Source organism: Halichoeres trimaculatus, unplaced genomic scaffold (assembly GCF_033239565.1).
Source record: "Halichoeres trimaculatus isolate MK-OKI-2021-1 unplaced genomic scaffold, fHalTri1.1 fHalTri1_scaffold_7, whole genome shotgun sequence".
Taxonomy (NCBI): domain Eukaryota; kingdom Metazoa; phylum Chordata; class Actinopteri; order Labriformes; family Labridae; genus Halichoeres; species Halichoeres trimaculatus.
The window spans coordinates 22,673,969-22,697,739 of NW_027437185.1; the positions used below are offsets into that span (position 1 = coordinate 22,673,969).

General features: G+C 41.5%; 2 protein-coding genes across 3 annotated transcripts in view; both read right to left on the reverse strand.

Moving 5' to 3' along the window:
- Positions 1 to 1,021, reverse strand: part of klhl4 (kelch-like family member 4) — a 31,161-nt gene extending 30,140 nt beyond the window's left edge. The window contains exon 1 of the mRNA XM_074674177.1: positions 866 to 1,021. The gene's annotated coding sequence lies outside the window, so the exon portion shown is untranslated. The remainder of the gene's footprint in view (positions 1 to 865) is intronic.
- A 3,011-nt stretch (positions 1,022 to 4,032) lies between these two features.
- ahnak (AHNAK nucleoprotein) overlaps positions 4,033 to 23,771 on the reverse strand; it is a 31,557-nt gene continuing 11,818 nt past the window's right edge. The window contains exons 6-8 of one of the 2 annotated variants that reach the window (XM_074674388.1): positions 11,929 to 23,716; positions 10,571 to 11,571; positions 4,033 to 10,219 (exon numbers count right to left, since the gene is read on the reverse strand). In XM_074674388.1, coding sequence (XP_074530489.1) covers positions 4,910 to 10,219; positions 10,571 to 11,571; positions 11,929 to 23,716 — 18,099 coding nt within the window. In that variant the 3' untranslated portion in view covers positions 4,033 to 4,909. Of the gene's footprint in view, positions 11,572 to 11,928; positions 23,717 to 23,771 lie in introns of both variants that reach the window. The other variant, XM_074674387.1, reaches the window with a different exon arrangement.

The window sequence follows — 23,771 nt, forward strand, 5'->3', positions numbered from 1 at the left end:
AAAAGAAGCCATGCTGTTTCCCTCCATAAGATCTTCACCTTTTGACATTTATTAGTTAAACTCAGGAGCAGTGATCATATTTTACAATTGATAATTTAATGGTGTTCATTGATTCCAAGCAACAAGACCATTGTTTGTATTTATGAACACAAGTTGAATATGCACAGCATTCATAATGGTTGGTGTACTTTGTATAATATAACCAGTCACGTTAGGTGACTTAATGAGATGAAATATGTTATGTTTACATGTTCATGAAATTTAGAATGAGATAAGATCTGATGTAAAGTAACAGATTATCACACTGAGTGACCTCTTTTGTTTTTGCAGGAGCCAAGGACACCATCTGGCTGCACTCTGCATGACACGAGATGTCAACTGTCAGACCGGTAAGGAAGACCACATTATCATTCAACATCTGCTTCCCCAGGGTACATACCTACATGACTATATGGATATTCTTTTACTGATATTTGCCCTTGCACTTGCATTAATGGTATAAGTTATGGGTCTTAAATGTCTCTTAGCCTTAAAATGAAATGTATTGGGATAGAATTATCTACGAAACTGACCCCTGGCAATGACTGTAAAATTATCTTTTTTAAATTATATTATAACATTAAAGGATCATACTAAAAGACATTTCTTATAAAGCAGGGTGATATGATTAAAAATGCACTCTAGCCTCTTGAAAATCTACAAAATTTATCAACTCAATGCTGTAGTAAAAGCTGAGCCAGTCCATTACATGTGGAGAATGATTTTCAAAACAACAGAAAGGAAATAATATGGCTGGGGACTCAAAGCAAATGTAATGAATACATCCACACTTACAATACATGCTATCATACATAAGTAGTCTTACCTCAGGAATTGATTCTGTGTGGTTCTCCTTAGTATTAAACCACACTGATTATCTTCTGCTAAAGTTGAGCCACAGAAACAACCTGCAAGTAATCCAGTAACTAAAACATTGCTGCTGTTTAGAGAAGTTTAAACTTTTTCTTCTCTAATGTCCTTCTTGCAGCACAAAATGAATGTTCGCCTCTCTGAAAAGAGGGTGGCACTTTCCTCTTACAAAGGAAACTCCTGATAAGTTCCTTCCTATGCACAGCAACAACAAAAGCATTCAAGCAACCAGAAAGACTGGGATCACATCCTGTGAGTGAGCAAAATACACGCTTTTTTTGTTTGGTTTTGTTTTATTTTTACAAAGCCTCACTACACATAACATATTCCCTGTTGATTTCACATTTCATAATAATCAAGAACTTTAATAGCTGCATTGTAATTTTGCTACCATAGAAGTTAGCAGGTTGATTTGTGTTGCATACAATCTGGGTGTTCTTAGTGATATAAATGATTTTTCACCAGTCATGAACTTAATGGATTACTGTGCTCCTGTAGTTTATATGGATCTTTCAGTCTGTTAAATATTTATATATTTTAATGGGGCACACACACACACACACACACACGCACACAAATATATATATATATATATATATATATATATATATAGAGAGAGAGAGAGAGAGAGAGAGAGATTTTCAGACCATGTGTAAATTCAACATTTTGTGACAAGTTTATTCAGAAGCTTTATTATGTGGCTTTTGAATACCATAGTGTTCGCTTTTCATAGCTTATGTAGCTGATTCAGCTCCTTAATGCAGCTTCTCTCTTCATTCACTTAGGAACGCAGCCCACCATAGTGAAGTCCGACTGCTGTGAGCCCGTCACCCCAGTCTGACATCAGTGTAGCTAAGCTGTAGCTTTCGCTACACACTAAAAACTGCCAGGTTAATTCATTTACCCAACTGCTGAGTTATGAAATTGGTAACCCATTATGAGTTATTATAATGCAGTTCAGGGTTATTTCCACAACTCATGTGGTGGGTCAAATCCATAAAACCAAACATAGATATTTTAACTCAGTACATGGGTTGTTTTGGCCACTGTCGGGCTGTCAACAGGTTTGAGCACAGACCTGTCCCTTCCATCGTTGCTACTGTCTTCTCACTCTGCGGCCTGCTAAAACCAAAACAGCCCTGGTGAGGTCTTGATCGGGCATTTCCATTCTTAAAAGATGACTCAAGTAGCGGCCATGTGAGTAATAACATTTTACTGATAAATTGTTGCAACATAGTCAGACAATAGACAAGATGTAACTCATCTCCCAGCACCAGAGCGCTGTGCTGTTTGATGCCTGGTGTTGACACATGGACATCACCTCTTCAACCACATCAGGCTGCCATGCTGTAAAAAATAAAAAAACGTGACTCGTGGTTTTATAACAAAGAGTTTTCATCACTTGACAGGCAACTAGGTACACCCCCTGGGACGGAACAAGCATCCAGCCGCTGGATTTCTTGAAGAGAGACTCTTGAATATCAGAAAAAGGCTGAGATTAAAGAGCAGAGGGTCACAAGGCCAAAGGAAAATATGTGAAATGGGAAAATATAGAGATTAATATAGAGAGAACTATATACGTGTGTGTGTGTGTGTGTGTGTGTGTGTGTGTGTGTGTGTAGGTGTAGGTGTGTAGGTGTGTGTGCGTGTGTGTGTTTATATATATATATATATATATATATATATATATATATATATATTGCATACGCAGTGTGTAATGTTGAGTGCTGAGAATTGTAAACTACAAAGACCCACCGAGCTTTGTCTCTTATTTGTTTTGACCATGATATGATCCTACCAAGTGTGCGAGTTTTAGTCTAGGCAACTGTGGTCGTATGTTCAAGTTTAATTTACATCAGTTTCCAGTGGTAGTATCTGAAAAAAAAAAAAAAAACACCTACTTTAATTCTGAAGGCATGGCATTTTATTTTGGTGTGGTAGTGGGCCACTGTTATTCAAATGTCACAGGAACCCTGCAGTTTGCCAAGGAATTGAAAACACGTCACCTAAGTGAGGAAGTTGGTTTTTGGCAGCTCCAATCTGACCCCTGTCTTTAAGTTTTTGCAAATTTTGATTTAACCCATTTTTATGCAGCAAGTTTGTATATTTTCATTCTGCAGCATATTAATGTACTTGTTTGTCTTTTTTTACATTTTCATATTGATGTCCTGTTTTTTAAGAACTAATTTTTTTATTTTCTTTATTGCTTATTCATGGCCTTTCTCCCAGCTGCATTTTAGAATCAAACTTAATCTAAAACTACAAATGACGGATTTAGAGTCTGCTCAAATGGATTAGTCTTTTGATGGCTATTCCTCAATACTGTCCTGCAAAAGACCTGTTTTTTATTTATCTAAAGTGCTTCTGATTTCTATTTGCCTCTTTATTTAGTTCAGTCAGGACCACTTTGTCAAAAATAAACTTTATTAACTTGCACAATTTTCATTTGGCGGTATGGTTCTGTTCTGGGACTCACTGCTCTTCCACGCGCTTGCGTGGAAAGCCTGAGGCAGGAAGAGCACACCTTCTTGCCTATCATGAGCCATCATGAACGGCATAAACAGGGAGCGCAGCAGCAAAATAAAAACCCAGACAGAGCAGAGCAAAACATGAATAAAATAACAGGAGGCGCTGGGGTGGAGGTGGGTTGTGAAGTGCCAGCAGAGGAAGCAGGAAGTAGGTTTGACAGGAGCAGCTCAAATAGCCTGCTCTAACAGCAGTTTTCCAATAGGAGGCAGACACGGGAGTCAGCCGAGCCATCAGCTGATCTGCACCGATCATGACAGCTATGTTGTTAGAGCTTGACGTCGTGACCTGCCTGAACTAACACTACGCTTAATTTTTTAGTTCTGGATGCATTAATTAACTAAGTTTATAGTATAACTTGGCTTGGGTACAATTACTGTTTTGTATCAAATACACTGATGAACCCACCTGTGCCTTTAACATGCCAATTCATATCATTGCACTCAAAAGCATTGCTGTAGGAATGTTTGCAGCTCTTTGATAATTTTACTTTTTTAGCAGAAAGCACTTGAAAACACAATACCCTAAAAGTCGTATTTATGCGTGTTTGTGTGTGAGAGATGTTTAGAAAATTATAAAAGTACTCCTTACTGGTAACAACTTTGCTTTATTGAAAGTGTGTACAAAGGCAGTGTGACAGAAAATTAAGGACATACAATACAGATGATTGGCAAACAGTATAGCATTACAATGGAAGGATTAGGGAACAAGATGTTTTTAAGAAATGAGCAAACACATATTCTTTTTGGAATTGACACAGAATTTGAGTGGATAATCTCTGAAAATGAAAACTACGGACACCACTCGAGAAGGTGGATAGTTTGAAAACAGTGATTGTCTTTGCAATTGTGTGAAGCTGAGTACATGTTCCTTTTCCTATATTGTGTTATGAAAAGGCCAGCTCTATGTTAAAAATATGATTCTGCATAGATCATATAATGTAAAAACTTGAAAAAGAAATAACTTCACTCATAAAAAAAAGTTTACCTATGTATGTATGTATGTATTCATGTATGTATGTGTGCGTGCGTATAAATCACCTTGTTTTAATATTGTCCTTCAAAAGAACTAGCCCAACTGTCTCTTTTCAGAAATAGATGTCTGAAATTAAATGCACCACACCCGTTCTTAAAATATTAAACTGATGGAATGGAAACAAACCAGTATGACTGAAAATGTATTGAAATATTGATTAAAGGTGAGATGGAATTTATTCAATAACTCTGAACTATGTACAAAACACAGCAATTTTCAATTTTACAATACAAATTAATCTTATTTACATTGTGACAGGATTTTAAACAATCTCATGCACTCAGGTTATATAACTCAAGAAAGGCTTACTCATGGTTAACATGAATGAGACATTGTGAATGCCTCCTTCAGTTTTTAAGGACTGCCATTTAAATAACTTTTCAAATTAGAAGAGGATATTTGAATATACATGAAAAAGTTCGATTTTCCTCCTAATTATTTATTTCTTTGGGGAAACAGATAATTCAAGTTTTGGGAACCTGAAACCGCCTCTTGAACCACTGTCACTGCTCGAAGAAGAAGATAATCGAGATTTCTTGGAGGGTAGAGAGACACCTGCACTCCCTTCCACTCTTGCTTCACCGCCCTCTTCGAGTGTCACCTCATACGAGCCTTTTGACTTTGAACCAAAACCTCCAAAAGTGCCAAACTTCAACTTGCCTTTCTTTCCCTTAACCTTGCTTTCTCCGAGATCTATTGAGATGTCACCCCCTGCAGCTTCTAAGTGAGTGGATGAAGAGCGACCGGCAACCCCTTCTTCATCACTAAGAGAAGAAGATCGATGCCTTGATTTCTTGAATAGATCCAGTGAGGCTGACTTGCTTTTAGATGATGCGCTAAGCCCCGCATCACCCTCCAGCGCTATATTGAAATCCCCAGTGTTTACACTTAGGTCCTTAGAGATGTCCTCCGGTCCCCGGAGGTCACCTACACTGCTGCCCTTTGCTTTTGATTTGCCAAAAAACTTTGGCATCTTTACCTTTACTTTGCCTTCACTGTGCCTTATTTCTGGACTGGAAATCTCGGTGCCCTGTGAACTGACTAAGCTAACAGATGGAGACTGTATGTTCATATCACTGCTTGCTTCAAGTTCTGAGTTAACATTTCCACCTGTCTGCCCTTCCATCTGTGGCTGAATAATACCAAATTTAGGTACCCTTATTTTGGGAAATGTGACAGTACCATCTGGGAAATGGAGACCCTTAAAACCTCCAGATAGTGTGGCTCTTCCTTTTGTTTTTAAACCAACATCAGTATCAGGAGCAGAAAATTTAACATTTGGAACTTTTATGTTAGGAGCCTTAACATTTACACCTGGCCCTTCCAAGCTAACTTTTGAAGAGGTAGCGGTCAAGTTAGCAGATGGAGAGTCTATGCCAGAAGAGATTGAACCCTCTGTCAAAGATCCATCTCCTTTCAGTTTGGGTGATTTGATGTCTAACTCGACATCTGGAAAATGAAGCTTACCAAAGAGAGGCCTCTTACCCTTTCCTCCTTTTACATGCAACTGAGGTGTGTCAAGATCTATCTCTGCCTCTGGGGGAATGATATCAACATCAGGTATTTTGGCCTTTCCTTTACCTTGGGGGAATTTTAATTTTCCCTTCTTTCCCTTTAGATGCACATCACTTTCATGGGCCTCTAGACTTACTTCATTGGTTGAGAAAGTAACATCTGGGGATTTCATTCCAAACTTAGGGCCTTTAAATTTGGGAAATGAAACCCCTTTGAGATTGCCTGACCCACCCTCAGGAAAGATTGTGGTATGTGAAAACTTTGGAACTTGGACTTCAAATGGCGGAATTTTCATTTCAGGCATTTCAGTACCCACTTTGGGACCTGTGAGGTCAAGGTCTGGCCCTTCGATGTCAACCTTTGGTGCTGTTATGTATCCTTCAGTCTTCAGGGCTGACACATCACCCTTGATTTTGGATCCACCAAATTTGAAATCAACATCTGGCATGGATATTTTTGGCCCAGATATTTCAGGCATGTGGAGACTGGGTCCTTGAAATTTTCCACTCGGGCTCTCGATGTCAACCTTGGGTCCTTTGATGTCCAACTTTGGCCCTGTTAAATCCCCTTCAACCTTTGGAACAGACACATCCACATCCACATCACTCTTGATTTTGGGTCCTCTCAGATTCAAGTCCATGTCTGGCATTGAGATTTTTGGCATTGAAATTGTGGGCATTTTGAAACCAACACCCTTGAGTTTGCCCTCAGGTCCTTGAATGTCAACTTCAGTTCCCTGAAGATCAACATCTGGTCCTTCAACCTTAATATCACCTTTTGGAAGGGTTATGTCAGCATCAGGACATTCAACTGTTGGACCTTTGAATCCAAAAGATGGCGTCTTTAATTTAGGCATTTTGATTTTTCCTTTGTGACCTTTGATGTCAAAGTCTGGACCTTCAATGTCAACTTTAGGTAAGTTCATGTCTCCTTCAATCTTTGGGGCTGACACATCCACATCACCCTTGATTTTGGGTCCTTTCAGACTAAAGTCCATGTCTGGCATGGAAATGTTTGGCTTTGAAATTGTGGGCATTTTGAAACCACCAGCCTTGATTTTGCCCTCAGGTCCTTGAATGTCTACTTGCGTTCCCTGAAGATCAACATCTGGTCCTTCAACCTTAATATTTCCTTTTGGAAGGGTTAAGTCAGCATCAGGACATTCAACTTTTGGACCTTTGAATCCCAAAGATGGCATCTTTATTTTAGGCATTTTAATTCCCCCTGTGGAACCTTTGATGTCAAAGTCTGGACTTTCAATGTCAACTTCAGGTGCTGTAATGCCTCCTTCAATCTTTGGGGCTGACACATCCACATCACCCTTGACTTTAGGTCCACCAAATTTAAAATCAATATCAGGCATGGACATTTTTGGCCCAGATATGTTTGGCATGGTGAGACTGGGTCCTTGAAATTTTCCACTTGGGCTCTCAATGTCAACCTTTGGTCCTTTAATGTCCAACTTTGGCCCTGTTATATCACTTTCAACCTTTGGAACTGACAAATCCACATCACCCTTGAATTTGGGTCCCCTCAGATTCAAGTCCATGTCTGGCATTGAGAGTTTTGGCACTGAAATTGTGGGCATTTTGAAACCACCAGCCTTGATTTTGCCCTCAGGTCCTTGAATGTCAACTTCAGTTCCCTGAAGATCAACATCTGGTCCTTCAACCTTGATACCTCCTTTTGGAAGGGTTATGTCAGCATCAGGACATTCAACTGTTGGACCTTTGAATCCAAAGGAAGGCATCTTTAATTTTGGCATTTTAATTCCCCCTGTGGAACCTTTGATGTCAAAGTCTGGACTTTCAATGTCAACTTCAGGTGCTGTAATGCCTCCTTCAATCTTTGCGGCTGACACATCCACATCCACATCACCCTTGATTTTAGGTCCACCAAATTTGAAATCAACATCTGGCATGGAAATTTTTGGCCCAGATATGTTGGGCATGTGGAACCTGGGTCCTTGAAATTTTCCACTTGGGCTCTCAATGTCAACTTTAGGTCCTTTAATGTCCAACGTTGGCCCTGTAAAATCCCCTTCAACCTTTGGAACTGACACATCCACATCAATATCACCCTTGACTTTGGGTCCTCTCAGATTCAAGTCCATGTCTGGCATTGAGAGTTTTGGAATGGAAACTGTGGGCATTTTGAAACCCCCAGCCTTGATTTTGCCCTCAGGTCCTTGAATGTCTACTTCAGTTCCCTGAAGATCAACATCTGGTCCTTCAACCTTAATTTCTCCTTTTGGAAGGGTTATGTCAGCATCAGGACATTCAACGTTTGGACCTTTGAATCCAAAAGATGGTGTCTTTAATTTAGGCATTTTGATTTTTCCTTTGTGACCTTTCATGTCAAAGTCTGGGCCTTCAATGTCAACTTCAGGTAAGTTCATGTCTCCTTCAATCTTTGGGGCTGACACATCCACATCACCCTTGATTTTGGGTCCTTTCAGACTAAAGTCCATGTCTGGCATGGAGATGTTTGGCTTTGAAATTGTGGGCATTTTGAAACCACCAGCCTTGATTTTGCCCTCAGGTCCTTGAATGTCAACTTCAGTTCCCTGAAGATCAACATCTGGTCCTTCAACCTTGATACCTCCTTTTGGAAGGGTTATGTCAGCATCAGGACATTCAACTGTTGGACCTTTGAATTCAAAGGATGGCATCTTTATTTTAGGCATTTTAATTCCCCCTGTGGGACCTTTTATGTCAAAGTCTGGACTTTCAATGTCAACTTCAGGTGCTGTTATGTCTCCTTCAATCTTTGGGGCTGACACATCCACATCCACATCACCCTTGACTTTGGGTCCTCTCAGATTCAAATCGATGTCTGGCATTGAGAGTTTTGGCATGGAAATTGTGGGCATTTTGAAACGACCAGCCTTGATTTTGCCCTCAGGTCCTTGAATGTCTACTTCAGTTCCCTGAAGATCAACATCTGGTCCTTCAACCTTGATACCTCCTTTTGGAAGGGTTATGTCAGCATCAGGACACTCAACGTTTGGACCTTTGAATCCAAAAGATGGCATCTTTAATTTTGGCATTTTAATTCCCCCTTTGGGACCTTTGATGTCAAAGTCTGGACCTTCAATGTCAACTTTAGGTAAGTTCATGTCTCCTTCAATCTTTGGGGCTGACATATCAACATCACCCTTGATTTTGGGTCCTTTCAGACTAAAGTCCATGTCTGGCATGGAGATGTTTGGCTTTGAAATTGTGGGCATTTTGAAACCGCCAGCCTTGATTTTGCCCTCAGGTCCTTGAATGTCAACTTCAGTTCCCTGAAGATCAACATCTGGTCCTTCAACCTTGATACCTCCTTTTGGAAGGGTTATGTCAGCATCAGGACATTCAACTGTTGGACCTTTGAATCCAAAGGATGGCATCTTTAATTTAGGCATTTTAATTCCCCCTGTGGGACCTTTGATGTCAAAGTCTGGACCTTCAATGTCAACTTTAGGTAAGTTCATGTCTCCTTCAATCTTTGGGGCTGACACATCCACATCCACATCACCCTTGACTGAGGGTCCTCTCAGATTCAAGTTGATGTCTGGCATTGAGAGTTTTGGCATGGAAACTGTGGGCATTTTGAAACCACCAGCCTTGATTTTGCCCTCAGGTCCTTGAATGTCAACTTCAGTTCCCTGAAGATCAACATCTGGTCCTTCAAACTTAATATTTCCTTTTGGAAGGGTTATGTCAGCATCAGGACATTCAACGTTTGGACCTTTGAATCCAAAAGATGGTGTCTTTAATTTAGGCATTTTGATTTTTCCTTTGTGACCTTTTATGTCAAAGTCTGGGCCTTCAATGTCAACTTCAGGTAAGTTCATGTCTCCTTCAATCTTTGGGGCTGACACATCCACATCACCCTTGATTTTGGGTCCTTTCAGACTCAAGTCCATGTCTGGCATGGAGATGTTTGGCTTTGAAATTGTGGGCATTTTGAAACCGCCAGCCTTGATTTTGCCCTCAGGTCCTTGAATGTCAACTTCAGTTCCCTGAAGATCAACATCTGGTCCTTCAACCTTGATACCTCCTTTTGGAAGGGTTATGTCAGCATCAGGACATTCAACTGTTGGACCTTTAAATCCAAAGGATGGCATCTTTAATTTAGGCATTTTAATTCCCCCTGTGGGACCTTTGATGTCAAAGTCTGGACCTTCAATGTCAACTTTAGGTAAGTTCATGTCTCCTTCAATCTTTGGGGCTGACACATCCACATCACCCTTGATTTTGGGTCCTTTCAGACTAAAGTCCATGTCTGGCATGGAGATGTTTGGCTTTGAAATTGTGGGCATTTTGAAACCACCAGCCTTGATTTTGCCCTCAGGTCCTTGAATGTCAACTTCAGTTCCCTGAAGATCAACATCTGGTCCTTCAACCTTGATACCTCCTTTTGGAAGGGTTATGTCAGCATCAGGACACTCAACGTTTGGACCTTTGAATCCAAAAGATGGCATCTTTAATTTTGGCATTTTAATTCCCCCTTTGGGACCTTTGATGTCAAAGTCTGGACCTTCAATGTCAACTTTAGGTAAGTTCATGTCTCCTTCAATCTTTGGGGCTGACATATCAACATCACCCTTGACTTTGGGTCCTTTCAGACTAAAGTCCATGTCTGGCATGGAGATTTTTGGCTTTGAAATTGTGGGCATTTTGAAACCGCCAGCCTTGATTTTGCCCTCAGGTCCTTGAATGTCAACTTCAGTTCCCTGAAGATCAACATCTGGTCCTTCAACCTTGATACCTCCTTTTGGAAGGGTTATGTCAGCATCAGGACATTCAACTGTTGGACCTTTGAATCCAAAGGATGGCATCTTTAATTTTGGCATTTTAATTCCCCCTGTGGAACCTTTGATGTCAAAGTCTGGACTTTCAATGTCAACTTTAGGTAAATTCATGTCTCCTTCAATCTTTGGGGCTGACACATCCACATCCACATCACCCTTGACTTTGGGTCCTCTCAGATTCAAGTTGATGTCTGGCATTGAGAGTTTTGGCATGGAAACTGAGGGCATTTTGAAACCACCAGCCTTGATTTTGCCCTCAGGTCCTTGAATGTCAACTTCAGTTCCCTGAAGATCAACATCTGGTCCTTCAACCTTGATACCTCCTTTTGGAAGGGTTATGTCAGCATCAGGACATTCAACTGTTGGACCTTTGAATCCAAAGGATGGCATCTTTAATTTTGGCATTTTAATTCCCCCTGTGGAACCTTTGATGTCAAAGTCTGGACTTTCAATGTCAACTTTAGGTAAATTCATGTCTCCTTCAATCTTTGGGGCTGACACATCCACATCCACATCACCCTTGACTTTGGGTCCTCTCAGATTCAAGTTGATGTCTGGCATTGAGAGTTTTGGCATGGAAACTGAGGGCATTTTGAAACCACCAGCCTTGATTTTGCCCTCAGGTCCTTGAATGTCTACTTCAGTTCCCTGAAGATCAACATCTGGTCCTTCAACCTTTATATTTCCTTTTGGAAGGGTTATGTCAGCATCAGGACATTCAACGTTTGGACCTTTGAATCCAAAAGATGGCGTCTTTAATTTAGGCATTTTGATTTTTCCTTTGTGACCTTTTATGTCAAAGTCTGGGCCTTCAATGTCAACTTCAGGTAAGTTCATGTCTCCTTCAATCTTTGGGGCTGACACATCCACATCACCCTTGATTTTGGGTCCTTTCAGACTAAAGTCCATGTCTGGCATGGAGATGTTTGGCTTTGAAATTGTGGGCATTTTGAAACCACCAGCCTTGATTTTGCCCTCAGGTCCTTGAATGTCAACTTCAGTTCCCTGAAGATCAACATCTGGTCCTTCAACCTTGATACCTCCTTTTGGAAGGGTTATGTCAGCATCAGGACATTCAACTGTTGGACCTTTGAATCCAAAGGATGGCATCTTTAATTTAGGCATTTTAATTCCCCCTGTGGGACCTTTGATGTCAAAGTCTGGACCTTCAATGTCAACTTTAGGTAAGTTCATGTTTCCTTCAATCTTTGGGGCTGACACATCCACATCACCCTTGATTTTGGGTCCTTTCAGACTAAAGTCCATGTCTGGCATGGAGATGTTTGGCTTTGAAATTGTGGGCATTTTGAAACCACCAGCCTTGATTTTGCCCTCAGGTCCTTGAATGTCAACTTCAGTTCCCTGAAGATCAACATCTGGTCCTTCAACCTTAATATCTCCTTTTGGAAGGGTTATGTCAGCATCAGGACATTCAATTGTAGGACCTTTGAATCCAAAAGATGGCGTCTTAAATTTTGGCATTTTGATTTTTCCTTTGTGACCTTTGATTTCAAAGTCTGGGTCTTCAATGTCAACTTTTGGTAAGTTCATGTCTCCTCCAATCTTTGGGGCTGACATATCCACATCACCCTTGATTTTGGGTCCTTTCAGACTAAAGTCCATGTCTGGCATGGAGATGTTTGGCTTTGAAATTGTGGGCATTTTGAAACCACCAGCCTTGATTTTGCCCTCAGGTCCCTGAATGTCTATTTCAGTTCCCTGAAGATCAACATCTGGTCCTTCAACCTTGATACCACCTTTTGGAAGGGTTATGTCAGCATCAGGACATTCAACTGTTGGACCTTTGAATCCAAAAGATGGCATCCTTAATTTAGGCATTTTGATTCCACCTGTGGGACCTTTGATTTCAAAGTCTGGACTTTCAATGTCAACTTCAGGTGCTGTAATGTCTCCTTCAATCTTTGGGGCTGACACATCCACATCCATATCACCCTTGACTTTGGGTCCTCTCAGATTCAAGTCGATATCTGGCATTGAGAGTTTTGGCATAGAAACTGTGGGCATTTTGAAACCCCCAGCCTTGATTTTGCCCTCAGGTCCTTGAATGTCAACTTCAGTTCCCTGAAGATCAACATCTGGTCCTTCAACCTTAATATTTCCTTTTGGAAGGGTTATGTCAGCATCAGGACATTCAATGTTTGGACCTTTGAATCCAAAAGATGGCATCTTTAATTTTGGGATTTTAATTCCCCCCGTGGGACCTTTGATGTCAAAGTCTGGACCTTCAATGTCAACCTTAGGTATGTTCATGTCTCCTTCAATCTTTGGGGCTGACACATCAACATCACCCTTGAATTTGGGTCCTTTCAGACTAAAGTCTATGTCTGGCATGGAGATGTTTGGCTTTGAAATTGTGGGCATTTTGAAACCACCAGCCTTGATTTTGCCCTCAGGTCCTTGAATGTCAACTTCAGTTCCCTGAAGATCAACATCTGGTCCTTCAACCTTGATACCTCCTTTTGGAAGGGTTATGTCAGCATCAGGACATTCAACGTTTGGACCTTTGAATCCAAAAGATGGCATCTTTATTTTAGGCATTTTAATCCCCCCTGTGGAACCTTTGATGTCAGAGTCTGGACTTTCAATGTCAACTTCAGGTGCTGGAATGTCTCCTTCAATCTTTGGGGCTGACAAATCCACATCCACATCACCCTTGACTGAGGGTCCTCTCAGATTCAAGTCGATGTCTGGCATTGAGAGTTTTGGCATGGTCACTGTGGGCATTTTGAAACCACCAGCCTTGATTTTGCCCTCAGGTCCTTGAATGTCAATTTCAGTTCCCTGAAGAGCAACATCTGGTCCTTCAACCTTAATATCTCCTTTTGGAAGGGTTATGTCAGCATCAGGACATTCAAGGTTTGGACCTTTGAATCCAAAAGATGGCATCTTTATTTTAGGCATTTTAATTCCCCCTGTGGAACCTTTGATGTCAAAGTCTGGCCTTTCAATGTCAACTTCAGGTGCTGTTATGTCTCCTTTAATCTTTGGGGCTGACACATCCACATCACCCTTGATTTTGGGTCCACCAAATTTGAAATCAACATCTGGCATGGATATTTTTGGCCCAGATATTTCAGGCATGTGGAGACCGGGTACTTGAAATTTTCCACCTGGGCTCTCAATGTCAACTTTAGGTCCTTTAATGTCCAACTTTGGCCCTTTTATATCACTTTCAACCTTTGGAACTGACACATCCACATCCACATCACCTTTGACTTTGGGTCCTCTCAGATTCAAATCCACATCCGGCATTGAAACTGATGGCCCTGAAAATTTTGGCATCTTGAATTTTGGGCCTTTGCTTTTTCCATCTGGACCTTCAATGTCAACTTTTGCTCCTTTAATGTCTAAATCTGGGGTCTGTATATTTATATCAGCTTTTGGTACATTTACATCTACTTCTGGCAATTCAGCCTTTGGAGATTTAAAACCAAACCTTGGCATCTTAAACTTTGTTCCCTTGGTCTTTTGACCAGTCATGTCCAAGTCAACATTCGGCATTTTTGGTCCTCCAGCTTTTCCTTTGAAATTTGCATCACCTTTTTTTATTTTTAGGTCAGTGTCAGCAACTGTTATCTTTGGGCTCTCAAATCCAAATTTAGGCAGTTTGAATTTTGGTTTCTTTGAGCTTATCTCTGGGGCATCAATGTCAACATCTGGTCTGCTAAGTGAAGCTTTTGGAATCTTAGCAGTGTCTTTACTTTCACCTCTGAGTTTAAGTCCCTTCAGTTTAATGTCAACATCTGGCATTGAGATGTTGGGCTCTGGGATTTTTGGGGCGGTGATTCGGGGTTCTTTAATTTTTCCACTTGGGCTCTCAAAGTCTACATCACCTTTAACTTTGGGACCTCTCAAATTCAAATCAATATCTGGTATTGATATTTTAGGCATAGAGATTGTCGGAACTTTGACATTGGGGCCTTTGATTTTGCCATCATGTCTTTCAAATTCAATATTTGCTCCTGGTCCTTGAAGATCAACATTTGGTCCTCCAAAGTCAATGTCTGCTTTCGGAAGGCTTATGTCAGCATCAGGACATTCAACTTTTGGACCTTGGAATCCAAAAGATGGCATCTTTATTTTAGGCATTTTTATCCCCCCTGTGGGACCTTTGATGTCAAAGTCTGGACCTTCAATGTCAACTTTAGGTAGGTTCATGTCTCCTTCAATCTTTGGGGCTGACACATCGACATCACCCTTGATTTTAGGTCCACCAAATTTGAAATCAACATCCGGCATGGATATTTTTGGCCCAGATATTTCAGGCATGTGGAGACTGGGTCCTTGAAATTTTCCACTTGGGCTCTCAATGTCAACTTTAGGTCCTTTGATGTCCAACTTTGGCCCTGTTAAATCCCCTTCAACCTTTGGAACTGACACATCCACATCCGCATCACCCTTGACTTTGGGTCCTCTCAGATTCAGGTCGATGTCTGGCATTGAGAGTTTTGGCATGGAAACTGTGGGCATTTTGAAACCACCAGCCTTGATTTTGCCCTCAGGTCCTTGAATGTCAACTTCAGTTCCCTGAAGATCAACATCTGGTCCTTCAACCTTAATATTTCCTTTTGGAAGGGTTATGTCAGCATCAGGACATTCAACGTTTGGACCTTTGAATCCAAAAGATGGCGTCTTAAATTTAGGCATTTTGATTTTTCCTTTGTGACCTTTGATGTCAAAGTCTGGACCTTCAATGTCAACATTAGGTAAGTTCATGTCTCCTTCAATCTTTGGGGCTGACAAATCCACATCACCCTTGACTTTGGGTCCTTTCAGACTAAAGTCCATGTCTGGCATGGAGATGTTTGGCTTTGAAATTGTGGGCATTTTGAAACCACCAGCCTTGATTTTGCCCTCAGGTCCTTGAATGTCAACTTCAGTTCCCTGAAGATCAACATCTGGCCCTTCAACCTTAATATTTCCTTTTGGAAGGGTTATGTCAGCATTAGGACATTCAATGTTTGGACCTTTGAATCCAAAAGATGGCATCTTTAATTTTGGCATTTTAATTCCCCCTGTGGAACCTTTGATGTCAAAGTCTGGACTTTCAATGTCAACTTCAGGTGCTGTAATGTCTCCTTCAATCTTTGGGGCTGACACATCCACATCCACATCACCCTTGACTTTGGGTCCTCTCAGATTCAAGTCAATGTCTGGCATTGAGAGTTTTGGCATGGAAACTGTGGGCATTTTGAAACCACCAGCCTTGATTTTGCCCTCAGGTCCTTGAATGTCAACTTCAGTTCCCTGAAGATCAACATCTGGTCCTTCAACCTTAATATCTCCTTTTGGAAGGGTTATGTGAGCATCAGGACACTCAACGTTTGGACCTTTGAATCCAAAAGATGGCGTCTTTAATTTTGGCATTTTAATTCCCCCTTTGAAACCTTTGATGTCAAAGTCTGGCCTTTCAATGTCAACTTTAGGTAAGTTCATGTCTCCTTCAATCTGTGGGGCTGACACATCAACATCACCCTTGATTTTGGGTCCTTTCAGACTAAAGTCCATGTCTGGCATGGAGATGTTTGGCTTTGAAATTGTGGGCATTTTGAAACCACCAGTCTTGATTTTGCCCTCAGGTCCTTGGATGTCAACTTTAGTTCCCTGAAGATCAACATCTGGTCCTTCAACCTTAATATCTCCTTTTGGAAGGTTTATGTCTGCATCAGGACATTCAACGTTAGGACCTTTGAATCCAAAAGATGGCATCTTTATTTTAGGCATTTTAATTCCCCCTGTGGAACCTTTGATGTCAAAGTCTGGCCTTCCAATGTCAACTTCAGGTGCTGTTATGTCTCCTTCAATCTTTGGGGCTGACACATCCACATCCACATCACCCTTGACTTTGGGTCCTCTCAGATTCAAATCGATGTCTGGCATTGAGAGTTTTGGCACGGAAACTGTGGGCATTTTGAAACCACCAGCCTTGATTTTGCACTCAGGTCCTTGAATGTCTACTTCAGTTCCCTGAAGATCAACATCTGGTCCTTCAACCTCAATATCTCCTTTTGGAAGGGTTATATCAGCATCAGGAAATTCAACTTTTGGACCTTTGAATCCAAAAGATGGCGTCTTTAATTTTGGCATTTTGATTTTTCCTTTGTGACCTTTGATGTCAAAGTCTGGACCTTCAATGTCAACTTTTGGTAAGTTCATGTCTCCTTCAATCTTTGGGGCTGACACATCAACATCACTCTTGATTTTGGGTCCTTTCAGACTAAAGTCCATGTCTGGCATGGAGATGTTTGGCTTTGAAATTGTGGGCATTTTGAAACCACCAGTCTTGATTTTGCCCTCAGGTCCTTGAATGTCAACTTCAGTTCCCTGAAGATCAACATCTGGTCCTTCAACCTTAATATCTCCTTTTGGAAGGGTTATGTCAGCATCAGGACATTCAACTGTTGGACCTTTGAATCCAAAAGATGGCATCTTTATTTTAGGCATTTTAATTCCCCCTGTGGAACCTTTGATGTCAAAGTCTGGCCTTTCGATGTCAACTTCAGGTGCTGTTATGTCTCCTTCAATCTTTGGGGCTGACACATCCACATCCATATCACCCTTGACTTTGGGTCCTCTCAGATTCAAATCAATGTCTGGCATTGAGAGTTTTGGCATGGAAATTGTGGGCATTTTGAAACGACCAGCCTTGATTTTGCCCTCAGGTCCTTGAATGTCAACTTCAGTTCCCTGAAGATCAACATCTGGTCCTTCAACCTCAATATCTCCTTTTGGAAGGGTAATGTCAGCATCAGGACATTCAACTTTTGGACCTTTGAATCCAAAAGATGGCGTCTTAAATTTTGGCATTTTGATTTTTCCTTTGTGACCTTTGATGTCAAAGTCTTGACCTTCAATGTCAACTTCAGGTGCTGTAATGTCTCCTTCAATCTTTGGGGCTGACATATCAACATCACCCTTGATTTTGGGTCCTTTCAGACTAAAGTCCATGTCCGGCATGGAGATGTTTGGCTTTGAAATTGTGGGCATTTTGAAACCACCAGTCTTGATTTTGCCCTCAGGTCCTTGAATGTCAACTTCAGTTCCCTGAAGATCAACATCTGGTCCTTCAACCTTAATATCTCCTTTTGGAAGGGTTATGTCAGCATCAGGACATTCAACTGTTGGACCTTTGAATCCAAAAGATGGCATCTTTATTGTAGGCATTTTAATTCCCCCTTTGGAACCTTTGATGTCAAAGTCTGGCCTTTCAATGTCAACTTCAGGTGCTGTTATGTCTCCTTCAACCTTTGGGGCTGACACATCCACATCACCCTTGACTTTGGGTCCTCTCAGATTCAAGTCGATGTCTGGCATTGAGAGTTTTGGCATGGAAACTGTGGGCATTTTGAAACCACCAGCCTTGATTTTGCCCTCAGGTCCTTGGATGTCAACTTCAGTTCCCTGAAGATCAACATCTGGTCCTTCAACCTTAATATCTCCTTTTGGAAGGGTTATATCAGCATCAGGACATTCAACTTTTGGACCTTTGAATCCAAAAGATGGCGTCTTTAATTTAGGCATTTTGATTTTTCCTTTGTGACCTTTGATGTCAAAGTCTGGGCCTTCAATGTCAACGTCAGGTGCTTTTATGTCTCCTTCAATCTTCGGGGCTGACACATCCACATCACCCTTGAATTTGGGTCCTTTCAGACTAAAGTCCATGTCTGGCATGGAGATGTTTGGCTTTGAAATTGTGGGCATTTTGAAACCACCAGCCTTGATTTTGCCCTCAGGTCCTTGAATGTCAACTTCAGTTCCCTGAAGATCAACATCTGGTCCTTCAACCTTAATATCTCCTTTTGGAAGGTTTATGTCTGCATCAGGACATTCCACGTTAGGACCTTTGAATCCAAAAGATGGCATCTTTATTTTAGGCATTTTAATTCCCCCTGTGGAACCTTTGATGTCAAAGTCTGGCCTTTCAATGTCAACTTCAGGTGCTGTAATGTCTCCTTCAATCTTTGGGGCTGACACATCCACATCCACATCCACATCACCCTTGACTTTGGGTCCTCTCAGATTCAAGTCAATGTCTGGCATTGAGAGTTTTGGCATGGAAACTGTGGGCATTTTGAAACCACCAGCCTTGATTTTGCCCTCAGGTCCTTGAATGTCAACTTCAGTTCCCTGAAGATCAACATCTGGTCCTTCAACCTTAATATTTCCTTTTGGAAGGGTTATATCAGCATCAGGACATTCAACTGTTGGACCTTTGAATCCAAAAGATGGCGTCTTTAATTTTGGCATTTTGATTTTTCCTTTGTGACCTTTGATGTCAAAGTCTGGACCTTCAATGTCAACTTTAGGTAAGTTCATGTCTCCTTCAATCTTTGGGGCTGACACATCCACATCACCCTTGATTTTGGGTCCTTTCAGACTAAAGTCCATGTCTGGCATGGAGATGTTTGGCTTTGAAATAGTGGGCATTTTGAAACCACCAGCCTTGATTTTGCCCTCAGGTCCTTGAATGTCTACTTCAGTCCCCTGAAGATCAACATCTGGTCCTTCAACCTTAATATCTCCTTTTGGAAGGGTTATGTCAGCATCAGGACATTCAACTTTTGGACCTTTGAATCCAAAAGATGGCATCTTTATTGTAGGCATTTTAATTCCTCCTGTGGAACCCTTGATGTCAAAGTCTGGACTTTCAATGTCAACTTCAGGTACTGTCATGTCTCCTTCAATCTTTGGGGCTGACACATCCACATCCACATCACCCTTGACTTTGGGTCCTCTCAGATTCAAGTCGATGTCTGGCATTGAGAGTTTTGGCATGGAAACTGTGGGCATTTTGAAACCACCAGCCTTGATTTTGCCCTCAGGTCCTTGAATGTCTACTTCAGTTCCCTGAAGATCAACATCTGGTCCTTCAACCTTAATATCTCCTTTTGGAAGGTTTATGTCAGCATCAGGACATTCAACGTTTGGACCTTTGAATCCAAAAGATGGCGTCTTAAATTTTGGCATTTTGATTTTTCCTTTGTGACCTTTGATGTCAAAGTCTGGACCTTCAATGTCAACTTTAGGTAATTTAATGTCTCCTTCAACCTTTGGGGCTGACACATCCACATCCACATCACCCTTGACTTTGGGTCCTCTCAGATTCAAGTCGATGTCTGGCATTGAGAGTTTTGGCATGGAAACTGTGGGCATTTTGAAACCACCAGTCTTGATTTTGCCCTCAGGTCCTTGAATGTCAACTTCAGTTCCCTGAAGATCAACATCTGGTCCTTCAACCTTAATATCTCCTTTTGGAAGGGTTATGTCAGCATCAGGACATTCAACTGTTGGACCTTTGAATCCAAAAGATGGCATCTTTATTGTAGGCATTTTAATTCCCCCTGTGGGACCTTTGATGCCAAGGTCTGGACTTTCAATGTCAACTTTAGGTAGGTTCATGTCTCCTTCAATCTTTGGGGCTGACACATCGACATCACCCTTGATTTTAGGTCCACCAAATTTGAAATCAACATCCGGCATGGATATTTTTGGCCCAGATATTTCAGGCATGTGGAGACTGGGTCCTTGAAATTTTCCACTTTGGCTCTCAATGTCAACTTTAGGTACTTTGATGTCCAACTTTGGCCCTGTTAAATCCCCTTCAACCTCTGGAACTGACACATCCACATCCGCATCACCCTTGACTTTGGGTCCTCTCAGATTCAGGTCAATGTCTGGCATTGAGAGTTTTGGCATGGAAACTGTGGGCATTTTGAAACCACCAGCCTTGATTTTGCCCTCAGGTCCTTGAATGTCTACTTCAGTTCCCTGAAGATCAACATCTGGTCCTTCAACCTTAATATCTCCTTTTGGAAGGGTTATGTCAGCATCAGGACATTCAACTTTTGGACCTTTGAATCCAAAAGATGGCGTCTTTAATTTAGGCATTTTGATTTTTCCTTTGTGACCTTTGATGTCAAAGTCTGGACCTTCAATGTCAACTTCAGGTGCTGTAATGTCTCCTTCAATCTTTGGGGCTGACACATCAACATCACCCTTGATTTTGGGTCCTTTCAGACTAAAGTCCATGTCTGGCATGGAGATGTTTGGCTTTGAAATTGTGGGTATTTTGAAACCACCAGCCTTGATTTTGCCCTCAGGTCCTTGAATGTCTACTTCAGTTCCCTGAAGATCAACATCTGGTCCTTCAACCTTAATACCTCCTTTTGGAAGGGTTATGTCAGCATCAGGACATTCAACGTTTGGACCTTTGAATCCAAAAGATGGCGTCTTTATGTTAGGCATTTTAATTCCCCCTGTGGGACCTTTGATGCCAAGGTCGGGGCCTTCAATGTCAACTTCAGATGCCGTTATGTCTCCTTCAAGCTTTAGGGCTTGCACATCAACATCCCTTTTTGCTTTGGGACCTCTCAGACTCAGGTCAACGTCTTGCATGGAAATTTTCGTAATAGAGAGAGAAGGTTTTTTGAAGCTGGGACCTTTGATTTTTCCATCAGATCCTTCAATGTTAACTTTTGGCCCTGGAACATTAACATCTGGTCCCTCCACATTTATGTCTGCTCTTGAAAGGATAATTTCAGCATCAGGACATTCAACTTCTGGACCTTTGAATCCAAATTGGGGCACCTTTACTTTAGGAAGTCCAATTCCACCTTTGGGAGCCTTGAAAGCAACATCTGGCCCCTCAATGTCAACTTTAGGTGCTTTTATGTCTCCTTCAATCTTTGGGGCTTGCACATCAACATGCCCTTTAACTTTTGGACCTTTCAGATTTAAATCAATGTCTGGCATGGATATTTTTGGCATGGAGATCGGAGGTCTTTTGACACTTGGGCCTTTGATATTTCCCTCAAGTCCTCCAGTCTCAATGTCTGGTCCTTTAATGGCAACCACCTGTCTTTTAATGTCAATGTCTCCTTTTGGGAGGTTAATGTCAGTATCTGGACATTCAACCTTTGGACCTTTGACTCCAAACTGGGGCACCTTTACTTTAGGAAGTCCAATTCCACCTTTGGGAGCCTTGAAAGCCACATCTGGCCCTTCAATGTCAACTTTCGGTGCTGTTATGTCTCCTTCAATGTTTGGAATTGACACATCCACACCACTTTTGATTTTGGGACCTCTCAAATTCAAATTTGTGTCTTGTATGGAGGTTGTGGGCATTTTGACACTAGGACCTTTGATTTTGCCATCAGGTCCTTTTATATCAACCTTTGTTACTTGAAGATCAACATCTGGTCCTTCCACCTCAATGTCTGCTGTAGGAATGTTTATGTCATCATCAGGACCTTTCGTTTTTATTCCTTTGAAGCCAATAGTTGGCATGCTTATTTTAGGCATTTCAATTGCACCTTTGAGACCCTTGATACCTGAACCCTCGATCTCAACTTGAGGTGCTGTTATGTCTCTTTTAATCTTTGGCGCATCCATATCACATTGAATCTCGGAGCTTTTCAGATTGAAGTCTATCTTTGGCTCTGTGATATTGGGCCTTGAACTTTTGGATTTTTCAAAAGTGGGTCCTTTGAGGTCATCGCCTTGTCCTGCAATTTCAACCTCTGGTCCTTCTAATCCAATGTCTTTTTTTTGGAGCTTTACATCAACTCCTACATCTCCAAGTTTTATTCCTTTAAAGCCAATGGATGGCATCTCTTTTTCTGGTGTTTTAAATGCAACTTTCGGACCCTTGATATCAATATCTGGACCCTCAATGTCAACTTGCGGTGCTTTGATGTCTCCCTCAATCTTTGGCACTGACACAACCGTGTTCCCATCTTTCTCTGACAATGACACATCCATATCAGTACTTTTTCCAGAGACCCTAATGTTTTCTGTGTCGTTTTTGATTGAAATATCAATTTCTGCAGGGAGCTTGGCTGTTGAATTTTCTATTCCACTCAGAGGGCTCCTCATTTTATTACTTGAGACTTCTGTGTCTTTTCCAGGTGATTGGATTTCTTGTACTGTTCTTGGCAGGTTGACATTAACCTCACCTCTTGACTTTGAACCAGTAAGGTTACCATCCACATTGCCAACTGAAATGTTGCCTGGGGTAGAGGAATAACCCGAGGTTACTTTGCCCACTGTTATCACTGTACCCCCTTTTTTGCCACCTCTTATATCAGTGTCCATTCCTTTTAAGCCCCCACCAAGTGTAACATTCTGATCGTTTTCTGATTCTTTTGCCCTTGGATGTGTGATGGTAATTTCAGATATTTTGACCTTTGTCCTCTCATCTATACCTTTGGTCTGATCTTTGTCCGGGGAAATCTGCAAGCGTTTTTCTGGTATGACCATAGTGACAGATCCCCCATTTGCATCAACTGAGTGAACATCTCCACCTCCCCTCACTCCCGCCTGGCCACTACCAGCGTTTGACCTGCTATCAAGTGTCATGCTTGTCCCTTTCACAAGAATCATTCCATCACCTTTCTCTCCATTTCCTCTTGAGACCTCAAAGTCTCCTTGGCCTTTACTTTCTTCTACCCCAAAGTTGGGTCCTTTGTATCTGATACCTGCCCCTTTTTGTCTTTCCACTTCTCTTGTTATTGATGTTATCTTAACCCCCCCACTGATGCTGTGTGTCTCTACACAGCTTGCTGTTTTCTCAGGGTAAGAGACATCACTTGACTCAAAAACACCCCCTTCCCCTTCCACTTTACCTGAAGAACTGTCTTGAGAGATTCTGATTCGAGGAGAGCCATTGCCAGATTCAAGTCTTAGCCCCTTTAACTCTGGGCTGGAAAGTTCAAGTTGCTCACTTATGCCACTTGGCATATCTACAGTGTAAGTGGTGATGCGACGTGTCACGGTGGTAATTGTGCTGCCGTCACTGCTTGTGCTGCTATGACGCTCTGTGCGAACATCTACACCTTCTGCAAGATCCTCAGACTTCAGCCTTGGTTTAATCTTTTTTGTGTAAATTCTCTTGTAGTCTTCATCATCTCCACCCTGTAGGTAGGAGAAACAGACAGGAATATATGTGGAAATATTAGGATACCCATAT